Source organism: Notolepis coatsorum (assembly GCF_963971535.1).
Source record: "Notolepis coatsorum genome assembly, chromosome: 12".
NCBI classification, from domain to species: domain Eukaryota; kingdom Metazoa; phylum Chordata; class Actinopteri; order Aulopiformes; family Paralepididae; genus Notolepis; species Notolepis coatsorum.
This window is the reverse complement of record NC_140176.1, coordinates 66,015,736-66,027,752: the sequence shown is the minus strand read 5'-3', so window position 1 is coordinate 66,027,752 and position 12,017 is coordinate 66,015,736. Positions and strand designations below refer to the sequence as shown.

At 49.8% G+C, this 12,017-nt stretch overlaps 1 protein-coding gene across 1 annotated transcript in view; it reads right to left on the bottom strand.

Moving 5' to 3' along the window:
• The window catches only part of gramd1c (GRAM domain containing 1c), a 49,441-nt gene that overhangs the window by 20,431 nt on the left and 16,993 nt on the right, over positions 1-12,017 (bottom strand). Inside the window, 1 exon segment of the mRNA XM_084326722.1 lies at positions 2,518-2,659. Coding sequence (XP_084182848.1) covers positions 2,518-2,659 — 142 coding nt within the window.

The following is a 12,017-nucleotide window of genomic DNA, read 5'->3' as shown; positions in this document are numbered from 1 at the left end:
TTTCTAGCTTTCCCTGTAATCTGAGTCCACACCAGCGCTGCCTGGTCTCGGACTGCTTCATATCGGTTATATGGTTATGTCCTTGTTCTTTTTGTTTTACATTATGGGCAAATAAAGAAAGAATTTGTCTAAAAGCATTTCTTGTTAAAGTTTGGATTTTGTGTGCCCTGTATGCAAGATTCATGTCCCTTGCCAGTCACATACCTATTTAAGTAATGAACTGCACTACTTGTGGTTGTTTTTAGAGATTTTAGAGACGTTTTATACTCGTGCTACAAGATTTTGGCCTGTGCTACAAAACTATCAACCTCTGTAGCACCAGTGCTATGTGCAAAAAAAGTTAACGTACAGCCCTGGCCTAGGTCAAATACCGCCCGCGCTCCTGCGGAAAGACCAAAGAGTCCCTCTGCAGAGAGGAGAGCCCCGAGGAGGAGAAACATTTTCTCCTCCTCAAAGGAAGACTGCTCCAACCAAAGATGCCTGTGAATAAGAGTTGACAACATCCTGGTCCTCCCTGCGGTTATAGCCTGCGACTGAGTTAAAAGCTCTATAACCCCAAAAACATGCGATGTTTTCGATGTCGGCTGGCCCTAAAGCCCCACTACCCGACACCAATGTGGACAGAAAAACAGTCAACTGAGCAATGACACTGGTCGCCGCTAAATTCCGCCCTGCGGCGGTATAAACTTCATCAGCCCATACAGCCACCTGCCGGGGCGACTCGCAGGCGTCGGCTTCCGGGTGGGACACCGTTCAACCATGCCAGGGCAAAGGATCGATGCTACCTGGCCCTCAAGCCAGGGTACACCTGCCTTGCGCCCTGTTGTCAGCCCATTCACCCATAAAAGGGGTAAATAAGCCTCAGCAAAACCCCCCACATTAGACACCGATTGACCTTCAGCAATGAACCGGTTAAGAGGAGGGAAGAGAGGTGACAGCCCACAGCGGGGAGCAAAGGAACAGTGACCCAGCATCGTAGCATTAGCATTAGCCGCACGCTCCAGGATAGCCGGGAAAACATCCAACTCAGAGTCATGACGACCATGTTTACCCAGATATCCTGCCCCTTGCGCCAATACACAACTCGGTTGTCTCATGGGACAACGAGCAGTATCATAAATGCTAGCATTAATGCCTGGCAGCGCAGGCCCTACCTGTGCACGACCTAGCCCGACAGCTAGCCGCCGTGCGACGTCCCTCGATCCACTGTCACGAGACGAGGAAACCCCAGGACAGGCCCGATGCGCTGTTAGGATGTGCCGAGAAGATTCCAGGGGCTGGCGAATCTCCGGCAAAAACCCGGCGAAAACCCAACATTGTGTAATTTCTCTCTGCATTTCATAACAACTAGTTCATGGAGTGCACTGCAGCGTCCATGTTGGAAACAAAAAAAGAGGAAGGTAGAGTGTGACCATGTCCGGCGTCTTATAAGAGGACGCTGGGGCGTGGCCTGGTCACGTGCATGAGTGCAAATTGTTTGTTCATGAGCACAGTAGGTGCTAGGAGATAAGAGTTATCATAATGGCAGGAGCGAGACGCAATGACCAGTATGATATATAACTAGCTTTGCAGGAATTACCCCAGACCATTCCGATATAACGTTCATATTCACGACGCTATAAAACGGGAAGGTATTGATGAAAATAGAATTTCTTTATGGCATATTGAAGGGAAGGTTTATACTGTCAATTGACAATGACAATGGACACTAGGGCTGACCTTCGAATTTTTTTTTGGAATTCGAAGCTTCGGGGACGAGATTCGATTTTAATTCGAAGCTTCGAGATTAAAAAAAAAAATATATATATATATATATAAAATCTTTTTTTTATGTTGTGGGACTTGTACAGCACTTTGTTCAACTTTGTCAGTGCTGTAAAGTTTAAACCTTTTTAAATCTTAGACAAACAAAACACTTTGTTTTCATGAAATTGTAAGCTGTTTGAGGCTTTATAAAAGCAGCACAATGAACACAAATCTGTCAGTGCCGAGTCCGACCTCATCTTAAATAACAAACAGCATTGCTTGTTGTAGTTAACAAAGAGAGGCAGAGTTGATTTTGCAATTATTATTATATTTTTTTTTTAATAATCGAATTTTCTTTTCATATTCAAATCCCATGCCCATCGAACGAAGCTTTGAAGTATTTAAGACAGCCCTAATGGACACATAGCAATAATATAAAATATAGATTTAGCTCTACAAACAACCTTACACACAGTGAAAACTTTTAATGAAAAGCTGGCCTCAGAGTCCAGCTAATCCCAATGGCCCTGAATGTGTTAAGGACCAGCCAGTCACTAGAACGGTTTTCATAGGTACCAAAATTCCATTCCAATAATAATGTAGTATAAGGAGGTAGCTTACCAGTAAAATGAACAAATACCAGTGTATGTTGCGCCTCTCCATCAGCGAGGACCAACCAACCTTCTCATAAAGGACACAGCGAGTGTCGTATCTATCATTAGTATTCTACCGATACGTTAAAAGACGGGGTCTGAATGTCTTAATTCTCACCATCCTCGGCACTCTCAGAAGCGCTCTGCTCAGAGAGCCTGTCCAAGTTGGCGTTGAGGTCCAGAGACTGGGTGGAGCGTTTTGAGACGCGCTCCGGGGCGAGGCGTTCGAGCGAGGGGCGAGGACTGCGAGAGTCGTCCTGCTGGAGGGATGGACAGACACACAATAGTAAAACCTCTACCACTTTAACGATCACAGTTACAACGGGCGAGATGTTGACATTATTTTAAATGACATTTTTGCCACCGAGCTGCAGAACACTTGTCAGAAGCAGAATTTATTAATTTGTAAATTAATTACAAATAGGCAAGGAACACAAACATTGCAGACAGATATTCACTTAATTGACGATGAGTGTTGTGAAGGGCCAGATTAAACCGAATATATATATTTATTTATATATATATATTTAATTGTATTTGTATATTCTCTAATATTCCCTGATATCCCTTGTATATTCCTTGTACAATATGCATTGAATATCCATTCTAGCCTACTGAACATCCCATAATAGTCTCCATTCTACTATTGGTCGAGACCTTGGTGCCAGGCTGCCATACCCCTCAGACCCAGTTCAAACGTACCGCTCGACATGTACGAACAAGTCCTAGTTCCGCGTAGGAATTTGGCTACCGCACCACTAATGGGACTATTTGTTCATAGTGCGTATATATACTGCGCTACTAAAGTAGGACTTTCTTTTCAGTCCAGTTTCTTACCCTCCAATAGAGTCACAGACGTAAAGCCTCCCCGCGATGCCACGTGTGGGAGTAAGGCCAAGTTCGGCCTACCATCGGTATTGAGACATCGTGTATATTAATATTTGAATAGTCATATTTGGCACTATATCGTCGAGTTGGACGTAGTCTATTAAGCTAATAATAGTCTGTTAATATATAGTGCTTCGTGCGGTGAGAATACTACCGTAGTCAGTACCCCATCGTTTCGGGCAGAGAACTGGCTGCTTACCCAGGGTGGTTGACCCTATGTGAAGCTGCACCCGAGGAGCCCCAGAGCCGACGAGCGAGTGGACCTGTATACCGGATTATTCTACCGACGACAGCCCGCCTTCCCAGGCACGGATTATGCTTTGGATACTTTGATTATTCTATGGATAAAGACCCCCGACACTACCGTGTGTTGGAACCCCCCCCCCCCCTGGAGAGGACGCAAGGTGAGGAGACGCTCTGCAAGACGAGGTCTCTCCACATCTCTCCCCCGTGGACCGGAGGGAGCCGGCCCACAAAGAGTCCACCTGCTTTCATCTGTGGTCCAAGGATCGCCGGCGCATTGAACGGCACTACAGTGGGTTCACCTGGGATACCCTTGGCCGGACGAGGCAGCTGGATTCTACCCCCCCCCCCTCCTACTCCTGTCGGCTTACAAGCGACCGGATTAACCCCCTCTAGTGTATCCAGCCTATAATCATTAAAGTATCATTGCTGTTATTCCTTAACTATTCCAGGTCGTATATTTACCACCTGCGCCTTCAGAGATTGGACATTATCTATTGATATACCGACGAATACTCCTTGCCATAAAAGTGCATACTATTTCAATTCATAAATGTAATTAAGTGATTAAGTGTTTATTCTACACACCATCGCTGTGTAGGAAATAAAGACCTGTTTCTAATTCGTACATTTGTGTTGGATCCGTTTCATCTACGTGAGAGTGTTCATGATAATATATTTATGCCGTGTACTGGGTGGCCGAATATTAAGTACAAAGGTAGTGGTAGTAAGTATCATATCTAGTAATACAGTCAGGGAATTGTACCCCTCAGTTACAATTGGTCCTTCGAGCCGGATGGTAATTAGTGTAATATTAATATAGTGTTATTAATATTGAAATGGCCTATGATGAACACTCCACGAAACGATCCTCCTAACCAACGCCCGCAGCGCGAACGACGGCTCCCTCAGTACTTAGAGGCTTACGCTGTCAGTCAACAACCTAGTCTTCTACTAACAGTAAACGCGGTAAAACTAGAAAGTAAAAGTATGTCTAACCCCAACGCCCAGACTACCCCGACCATAGAGGCCCCTACGGGCTCTAATGTAACTGACCAAGTTCACGGTGGGGACCAGTGGGAACCAGACATGACTTCACACCCCGCCAGTACTGAAGAAGTAGTCCCCGATGAGTCCCGGGAGGAATACAACGCTACCGAGAGAGAACTCGGCACGGAAGAAGACGGGGAGAGCACCGTGGAGATAGAGCTCCAAGGCTCCGCAAGGAGTACCCCGAGGGAAGGCTCCCCTATACAACCGCCTTCTCCCAGCGAGGCAGAGAGGACCCTACAGCAGGCATTCCTCGTCAGCCTGAAAGCCTCTACTGAACGCGATAGACTCCAGGGTGAACGCGATCGATTGCAGCTACAGCAACGGAGCGAAGAAGAGCACATACGCCTGGAAATAAGACGCATTCAGATGGAAGAGAATGTGGCCCGAGACCGAGCAGACAGCCAGCGAGCAGCTGCTGGTGCTCTACGGGACGCAGAGCGCGACAGACAGCAAGCGCAACTAATAGAACAGCTGATCAGACGGACAACACCCTCTCCCTCCGCCAGAGGCTCCAGGAACTCGTCTAGACACACCTCCAGGGCGGCATCCCCTAGCCGAGTAAACAACCCTGAACTTGACCAACAGACGAGGTCTATACCCCCCACAGACCACCTCCCCCCACCGGTCCAAGCGAGACCTAGCAACCGGGAAGGAGCAGCATATCCTGTGGAGAGGCTAAACCAGAGACTACAAGCACTGGATGACCTAACTGAAGACGAAGAGGAAGAGGAGGAGAACCACGCCCGAAGACAGCACAGTACTCTACCGGACCAGGAGGCCCGGTACAGCCCAGGCTATACTCCCGCGGAGCTGCGCTACAGACCCGACTCTATACACGGGTGAGCACGACGCACGACCCGCACCGAGGAACAGCACCTGGACAAGCGGGCCATGGTACACTGCCGGTACCAGCCCATACCAAGGAGCGGGAGGAGACTCGCCTAGGAGGCCTCTCCCCCAACGCTCGCCGATGTATCCACAGTCAGCGTCATACATTGGCACGCCTATGGTACCCGACTTCACCCAAGAGAACCGGGCCCAGTATACAGAACTCCGCATGTGTCTGGAGACCATGTTGGTGGATGTATTGGATGAACGCCACAAATACGCCATCCTACTGCAGCACTTAAAGGTGCCCCGCGCACATAATATAGCGCTCGCCTACGCGACTTCCACCACCCCATACACAGCAGCGCTGGTAGCATTGGACCAGAGGTATGGGCGCATATGGGATTACGTGATCCAGGAGATCCGACACATCGACCGCTTACCCCCAGCAATAGACAATCGAGCACTGGACGACCTGTCCATCAGAGTGCAGTCCCTGGTAGGGATGTTGGGAGCGCAAAGAGAGAAGGGGAAGTATGAACTTTACGCCAACTCAAATGTGGAAAGGATCCTGGAGAAGCTGCCGCCCGCTCGTCAGGAGCGCTTTAGGCGGCAGAGGGACCACAGAGACCCGAATGGCCCCGAACCGAACCTCCTCGATCTAGCAGACTTCCTGGCGAGAGAAGTCAGCAGCCTACGGCTAGATACATTCGGACGGAGCACCCCTGGCTCCAGAGAAGGAACCAGACGACTAAATGATGGAAGAAGATCGGTGACTGTGATGCACCAATCGGAGTCAGTACCGAGCAGCAGGAGCCACAGTACCCCCTCCAGAACGGAGAAGTGGAAGATAGTGTGCCCCTACTGTGAGAAAGAACACTGGCTAGCGCAATGTGACTCCTTCCCCAAGCTGAACGCGGAGGAAGCAGGTCAATGGATAAAGTCCAACAAGCGCTGTTTTCGCTGTGCGCGCTCACACATGGCAGCCGAATGCCGCTTAAAGAAAAGGTGCACCAAGTGCGATGGAGCCCATCTGGACATACTTCACGACAGTAACAGACGGCGCCCTTCACCTGCACCATCCAGCCGCAAAGCGAGCGTCATGTACATCGATCCCGCCAGCAGCAGTGGAGCCCGAGTACTCCTAAAAGTAGTGCGTGTGACACTAAGCTACCAGAATAAAGTCCTGGACACTTACGCCGTCCTCGATGACGGATCAGAGAAGACCCTGCTGCTCGCCTCCGCTGCGGCCCAGCTAGGGCTGCGGGGAAGCAAAACCCAAATGACAATTCGGACAATAAGACGAGATTTGAAGACGATAAAGGGCGAGAATGTCTCATTCTCTATCGCAGCAAGCGGCCAGCCTGAGCGACGGTACCAGATTGCAGACGCTTTCACCAGCCAAGAAATAGGACTGTCGCGGTACACATACCCCGTCGCCAAGCTGATGGAGAAATATGCACATCTGCGCAAGTTACCGATCCCGCTCATAGACAATGCTATGCCGACCCTGTTGATAGGCTCCGACCATGCAGACCTCATTGTCCCGATAGACCGGGTTCATACCGGACCCCGAGGCTGTCCTGCAGCAGTCGAGACCCGTTTGGGATGGACTCTCCAAGGCCCGCTCGCCAAATCTCTCAACCGAAGTACAGCCACTAGATGTCTCCACTCCCGAGTCACAGAGGGAGAAACCGCACTCCTGCAACACGTAGAGCGGCTATGGAGCTTGGAACAAATGCCCTTTAAGAATGGAAAGAAAGACATTCGCTCTAAAGATGACATTTACGCCATTCACCTCCTCGAGACAGGGACCAAGAGAGTCCCGGTCAACGGCGTGTTGAGATACGCCACGCCACTCCTGCGGCGAGAAGGAATGCCTACTTTCCACGCCAAGACAGACGCCATAGAACGGTACCTGCTGAACACGGAGCGGCGCTTAGCCAAGAACCCCGCCCAAGAGAGTGTATACCGCGCTGAGATTGAGAAGCTCATCACAGCGGGACACGTCACAAAGATGGACATTAAAGAGGCTGACCAGACCACTGAATCGTGGTACGTGCCCCACCACAAGGTCCATCACAACGGTAAAGACCGCATAGTATTTAACTGCAGCTACCAGATCGGATCCCAAAATCTGAATAAAGAGTCACTGCCCGGTCCCACACTCGGCCCCTCCCTACTCGGCGTTCTACTCCGCTTCCGCCAGGAAAAGGTGGCCATCAGCGGGGACATTAAAGGAATGTTCCTGCAGGTGAGATTAGTAGAGGCGGACAAGCCCGTTACGGTTCCTATGGAGAGAGAAGCCAGGAGATGAGCACCCAGCCATCTACCAATGGGAAGTCCTCCCCTTCGGAACGACGTGCAGCCCCTGCCGTGCGACATTTGCACTACAGAAACATGTAGCAGAGGACCCAGCAGCGGACGAAGAGGTCCGACACAGCGTAAAGAACAGCTTCTACGTAGACAACTGTCTACAAAGCCTTTCAACCCAGGAAGAAGCCGAGGCTCTCCTGATTAAACTCCGCGCCTCATTGATCAAAGGCGGCTTTGATCTCAGGCAGTGGGCCAGCAGCGATCCGCAAGTACTGCGCAGCCTCTCCTCCGAGGACAAGGCAGCCAGCAGCGAGACCTGGATGGCTACAATCCCGGGAGAAGCCCAGGAGATGACCCTGGGATTGGTGTGGCGATTCAAAACAGATTCGCTTCACTACAGACACAAGCCCCTGACTACGGAGCAGGGAAGGCCGGCGGCGGCGCCGACCACCAGACGGAGTGTGTACACAACACTCGCCCGACAATATGACCCGCTAGGATGTATTCTACCGTACACCACCAGGGCAAAAATGATTGTACGAGCATTGTGGGACAAGGACCAGGGCTGGGACGACCCCATTCCCGCACACCTTGCATCCACCTGGAGAGAGTGGGAGATGGAGCTCCACTCACTCCCAGGCGTTAATATGCGCCGAAGCTACTTCCCACCCACGGTGAGGCCAGAGACATGTAAAATGGACTTACACGTCTTCAGTGACGCCTCAGAGGTCGCATACGGATCAGTAGCCTACTTGCGGGCCCAAAACCAAGGGGGAGAGATCTACACAGCATTTGTCCTCGCCCGCTCGAGAATAGCCCCACGCAAGCAACAATCTATCCCACGTCTAGAGCTCTGCGCAGCCCTAGCCGGAGCGCACCTAGCCACGCTCATCCAACGTGAGCTCACCATACCGGTGTCTAGAACAATCCTGTGGTCAGATTCCACGACGGTACTCGCCTGGATCAAATCGGACTCATGCAAGTACAAAGTCTTCGTGGGAGTCAGAGTCACCGAGATTCAAGACTTAACCGAAGAGTTAACCGGAGAAACAGAGTGGCGCTACGTTGATACAAAACAGAACCCAGCTGACGTCATCACCCGGGGGATGCCCCTGGATGACCTCACCCGTCGCAATGTCTACAGTGACGGCCCCGCATTCCTAAGACTCCCGGAAGGACAGTGGCCCATGCCTATCCCGAGGGAAGCAAGTCCAGAGGAGGTGGAAATTAAGAAGTCTGTGTTCTGTGGATTGAGCACCGTAGCCTCCACCGACCCTAACATAAACGATTGCACGTCCATAGAGAGTGCACAACAAAGAACATTCCTGCGGTACCACCCGGAGTGCAAGTCCCCCGCTGATATGTCAGCGGCTAACTACGAGGAAGCAGAATTGCTTCTACTGCAGCGAGCCCAGAGAGACTCGTTCCCCGATGAATTGGCCTGTCTACAGGGAGGAAAGCCCGTCCCATCCGACAGCAGATTAATTCATCTGGCCCCCGAGAGCGACGCTCATACCCTCATCAGAGTGGGTGGTCGCCTACGCAGAGACCCCAACACACTCCTGATGGAGCGGCTAGATCCCACATTACCCCAGACAATGTACCGGCCTGAAGAAGCGAACGGCCGACGAATGTGGAGGTACAGCCAAGTATTAGCCGACAAGTTTTGGAACAGTTTCCTACTGCACTACCTACCGTCTCTACAGACCCGCCAGAAGTGGGTAAAGGAGAGAGACAATTTGACAGAAGGAACAGTCGTCATGATTATTGATCAATCACTGCCCAGAGTTATGTGGCCGGCCGGCCGCGTAAGCAAAGTGATCACCGGTGCCGACGGCAAGGTCCGAGCAGCTGAAGTGCTCGTCCAGGGTCGCACTTACACCCGTCCCGTGGCAAGGCTCATAGAACTGCCTCGACTCCCAGACACAATCGATGATGACCATGACCCTACAACCCTATGACTTTGTGAAGTTGACTGACCCCTACAGCAAACCCTTATGTGTAAATAGACAACGCGATTAATCTGTCTCCGTTTAACTGATTAGGTCTGGGACCTATTCAGGGGGTGGCTGTTGTGAAGGGCCAGATTAAACCGAATATATATATTTATTTATATATATATATTTAATTGTATTTGTATATTCTCTAATATTCCCTGATATCCCTTGTATATTCCTTGTACAATATGCATTGAATATCCATTCTAGCCTACTGAACATCCCATAATAGTCTCCATTCTACTATTGGTCGAGACCTTGGTGCCAGGCTGCCATACCCCTCAGACCCAGTTCAAACGTACCGCTCGACATGTACGAACAAGTCCTAGTTCCGCGTAGGAATTTGGCTACCGCACCACTAATGGGACTATTTGTTCATAGTGCGTATATATACTGCGCTACTAAAGTAGGACTTTCTTTTCAGTCCAGTTTCTTACCCTCCAATAGAGTCACAGACGTAAAGCCTCCCCGCGATGCCACGTGTGGGAGTAAGGCCAAGTTCGGCCTACCATCGGTATTGAGACATCGTGTATATTAATATTTGAATAGTCATATTTGGCACTATATCGTCGAGTTGGACGTAGTCTATTAAGCTAATAATAGTCTGTTAATATATAGTGCTTCGTGCGGTGAGAATACTACCGTAGTCAGTACCCCATCGTTTCGGGCAGAGAACTGGCTGCTTACCCAGGGTGGTTGACCCTATGTGAAGCTGCACCCGAGGAGCCCCAGAGCCGACGAGCGAGTGGACCTGTATACCGGATTATTCTACCGACGACAGCCCGCCTTCCCAGGCACGGATTATGCTTTGGATACTTTGATTATTCTATGGATAAAGACCCCCGACACTACCGTGTGTTGGAACCCCCCCCCCCCTGGAGAGGACGCAAGGTGAGGAGACGCTCTGCAAGACGAGGTCTCTCCACATCTCTCCCCCGTGGACCGGAGGGAGCCGGCCCACAAAGAGTCCACCTGCTTTCATCTGTGGTCCAAGGATCGCCGGCGCATTGAACGGCACTACAGTGGGTTCACCTGGGATACCCTTGGCCGGACGAGGCAGCTGGATTCTACCCCCCCCCCCCTCCTACTCCTGTCGGCTTACAAGCGACCGGATTAACCCCCTCTAGTGTATCCAGCCTATAATCATTAAAGTATCATTGCTGTTATTCCTTAACTATTCCAGGTCGTATATTTACCACCTGCGCCTTCAGAGATTGGACATTATCTATTGATATACCGACGAATACTCCTTGCCATAAAAGTGCATACTATTTCAATTCATAAATGTAATTAAGTGATTAAGTGTTTATTCTACACACCATCGCTGTGTAGGAAATAAAGACCTGTTTCTAATTCGTACATTTGTGTTGGATCCGTTTCATCTACGTGAGAGTGTTCATGATAATATATTTATGCCGTGTACTGGGTGGCCGAATATTAAGTACAAAGGTAGTGGTAGTAAGTATCATATCTAGTAATACAGTCAGGGAATTGTACCCCTCAGTTACAATGAGCTTGGCACATACAGTACTATTAAATTAGGCAAACGGCACAATAACATACAGAGTAGCCGTCAGAACGAATTTCAATATTCAAATGAAATAAAAAAATCGAAAATGTAAAAAAAAATAAAAAATAAAAAAAAACATTAAGGATAGGTGAACTGAAAATGAATCACTGGTTCTAACCCTTTTACATCTGCAAGGCAAACCAATACATGGGTGTTGCAACAAAGCACAGCCTAATGATTGTTTCCCATTAGTACATCCCATAATATCAAATTAAACAAAAGTAATTTTTTTTTATCCACTTTTTCTCCCATTTTTCTATATTTTCTCCCATCCCAATTTTTCGTATCATCCAATTCAACCCTCCCCTGTCACGAACGCTGTTTCTTGCCTCCCACAAGCCGGCTGCAATGTGGACTAAGTCATACATAGCACAAGTCCCCTCCGGTACTTGAGGTAACAGCAGTCGCATCTTTTCACCTGCGCAGCTCGATCTCTCAGTGACGAGGAGTAACGCGTGGGAGGCTCATGCTGCCCCCGACACTTCCTGATTCTACTGCGCAGGCGCACCAACCAACCTGTAGGAGTCGCTGTCCACAACGCCCGATCCCCACCCATCAGTTTCCCACCCCCTAATACTGCCAATGTGTATTACTGCGGACGACCAGCTAAACTGAAAGCAAATGTGGAGCGCTGGGCTCGAACAGGCGAGCCCATGCAGCGTCTCCAGATTTCATGGCGAGCGCCTTGCCCACTACGCCACGTAGCCGCCCTTAACAAAAGTA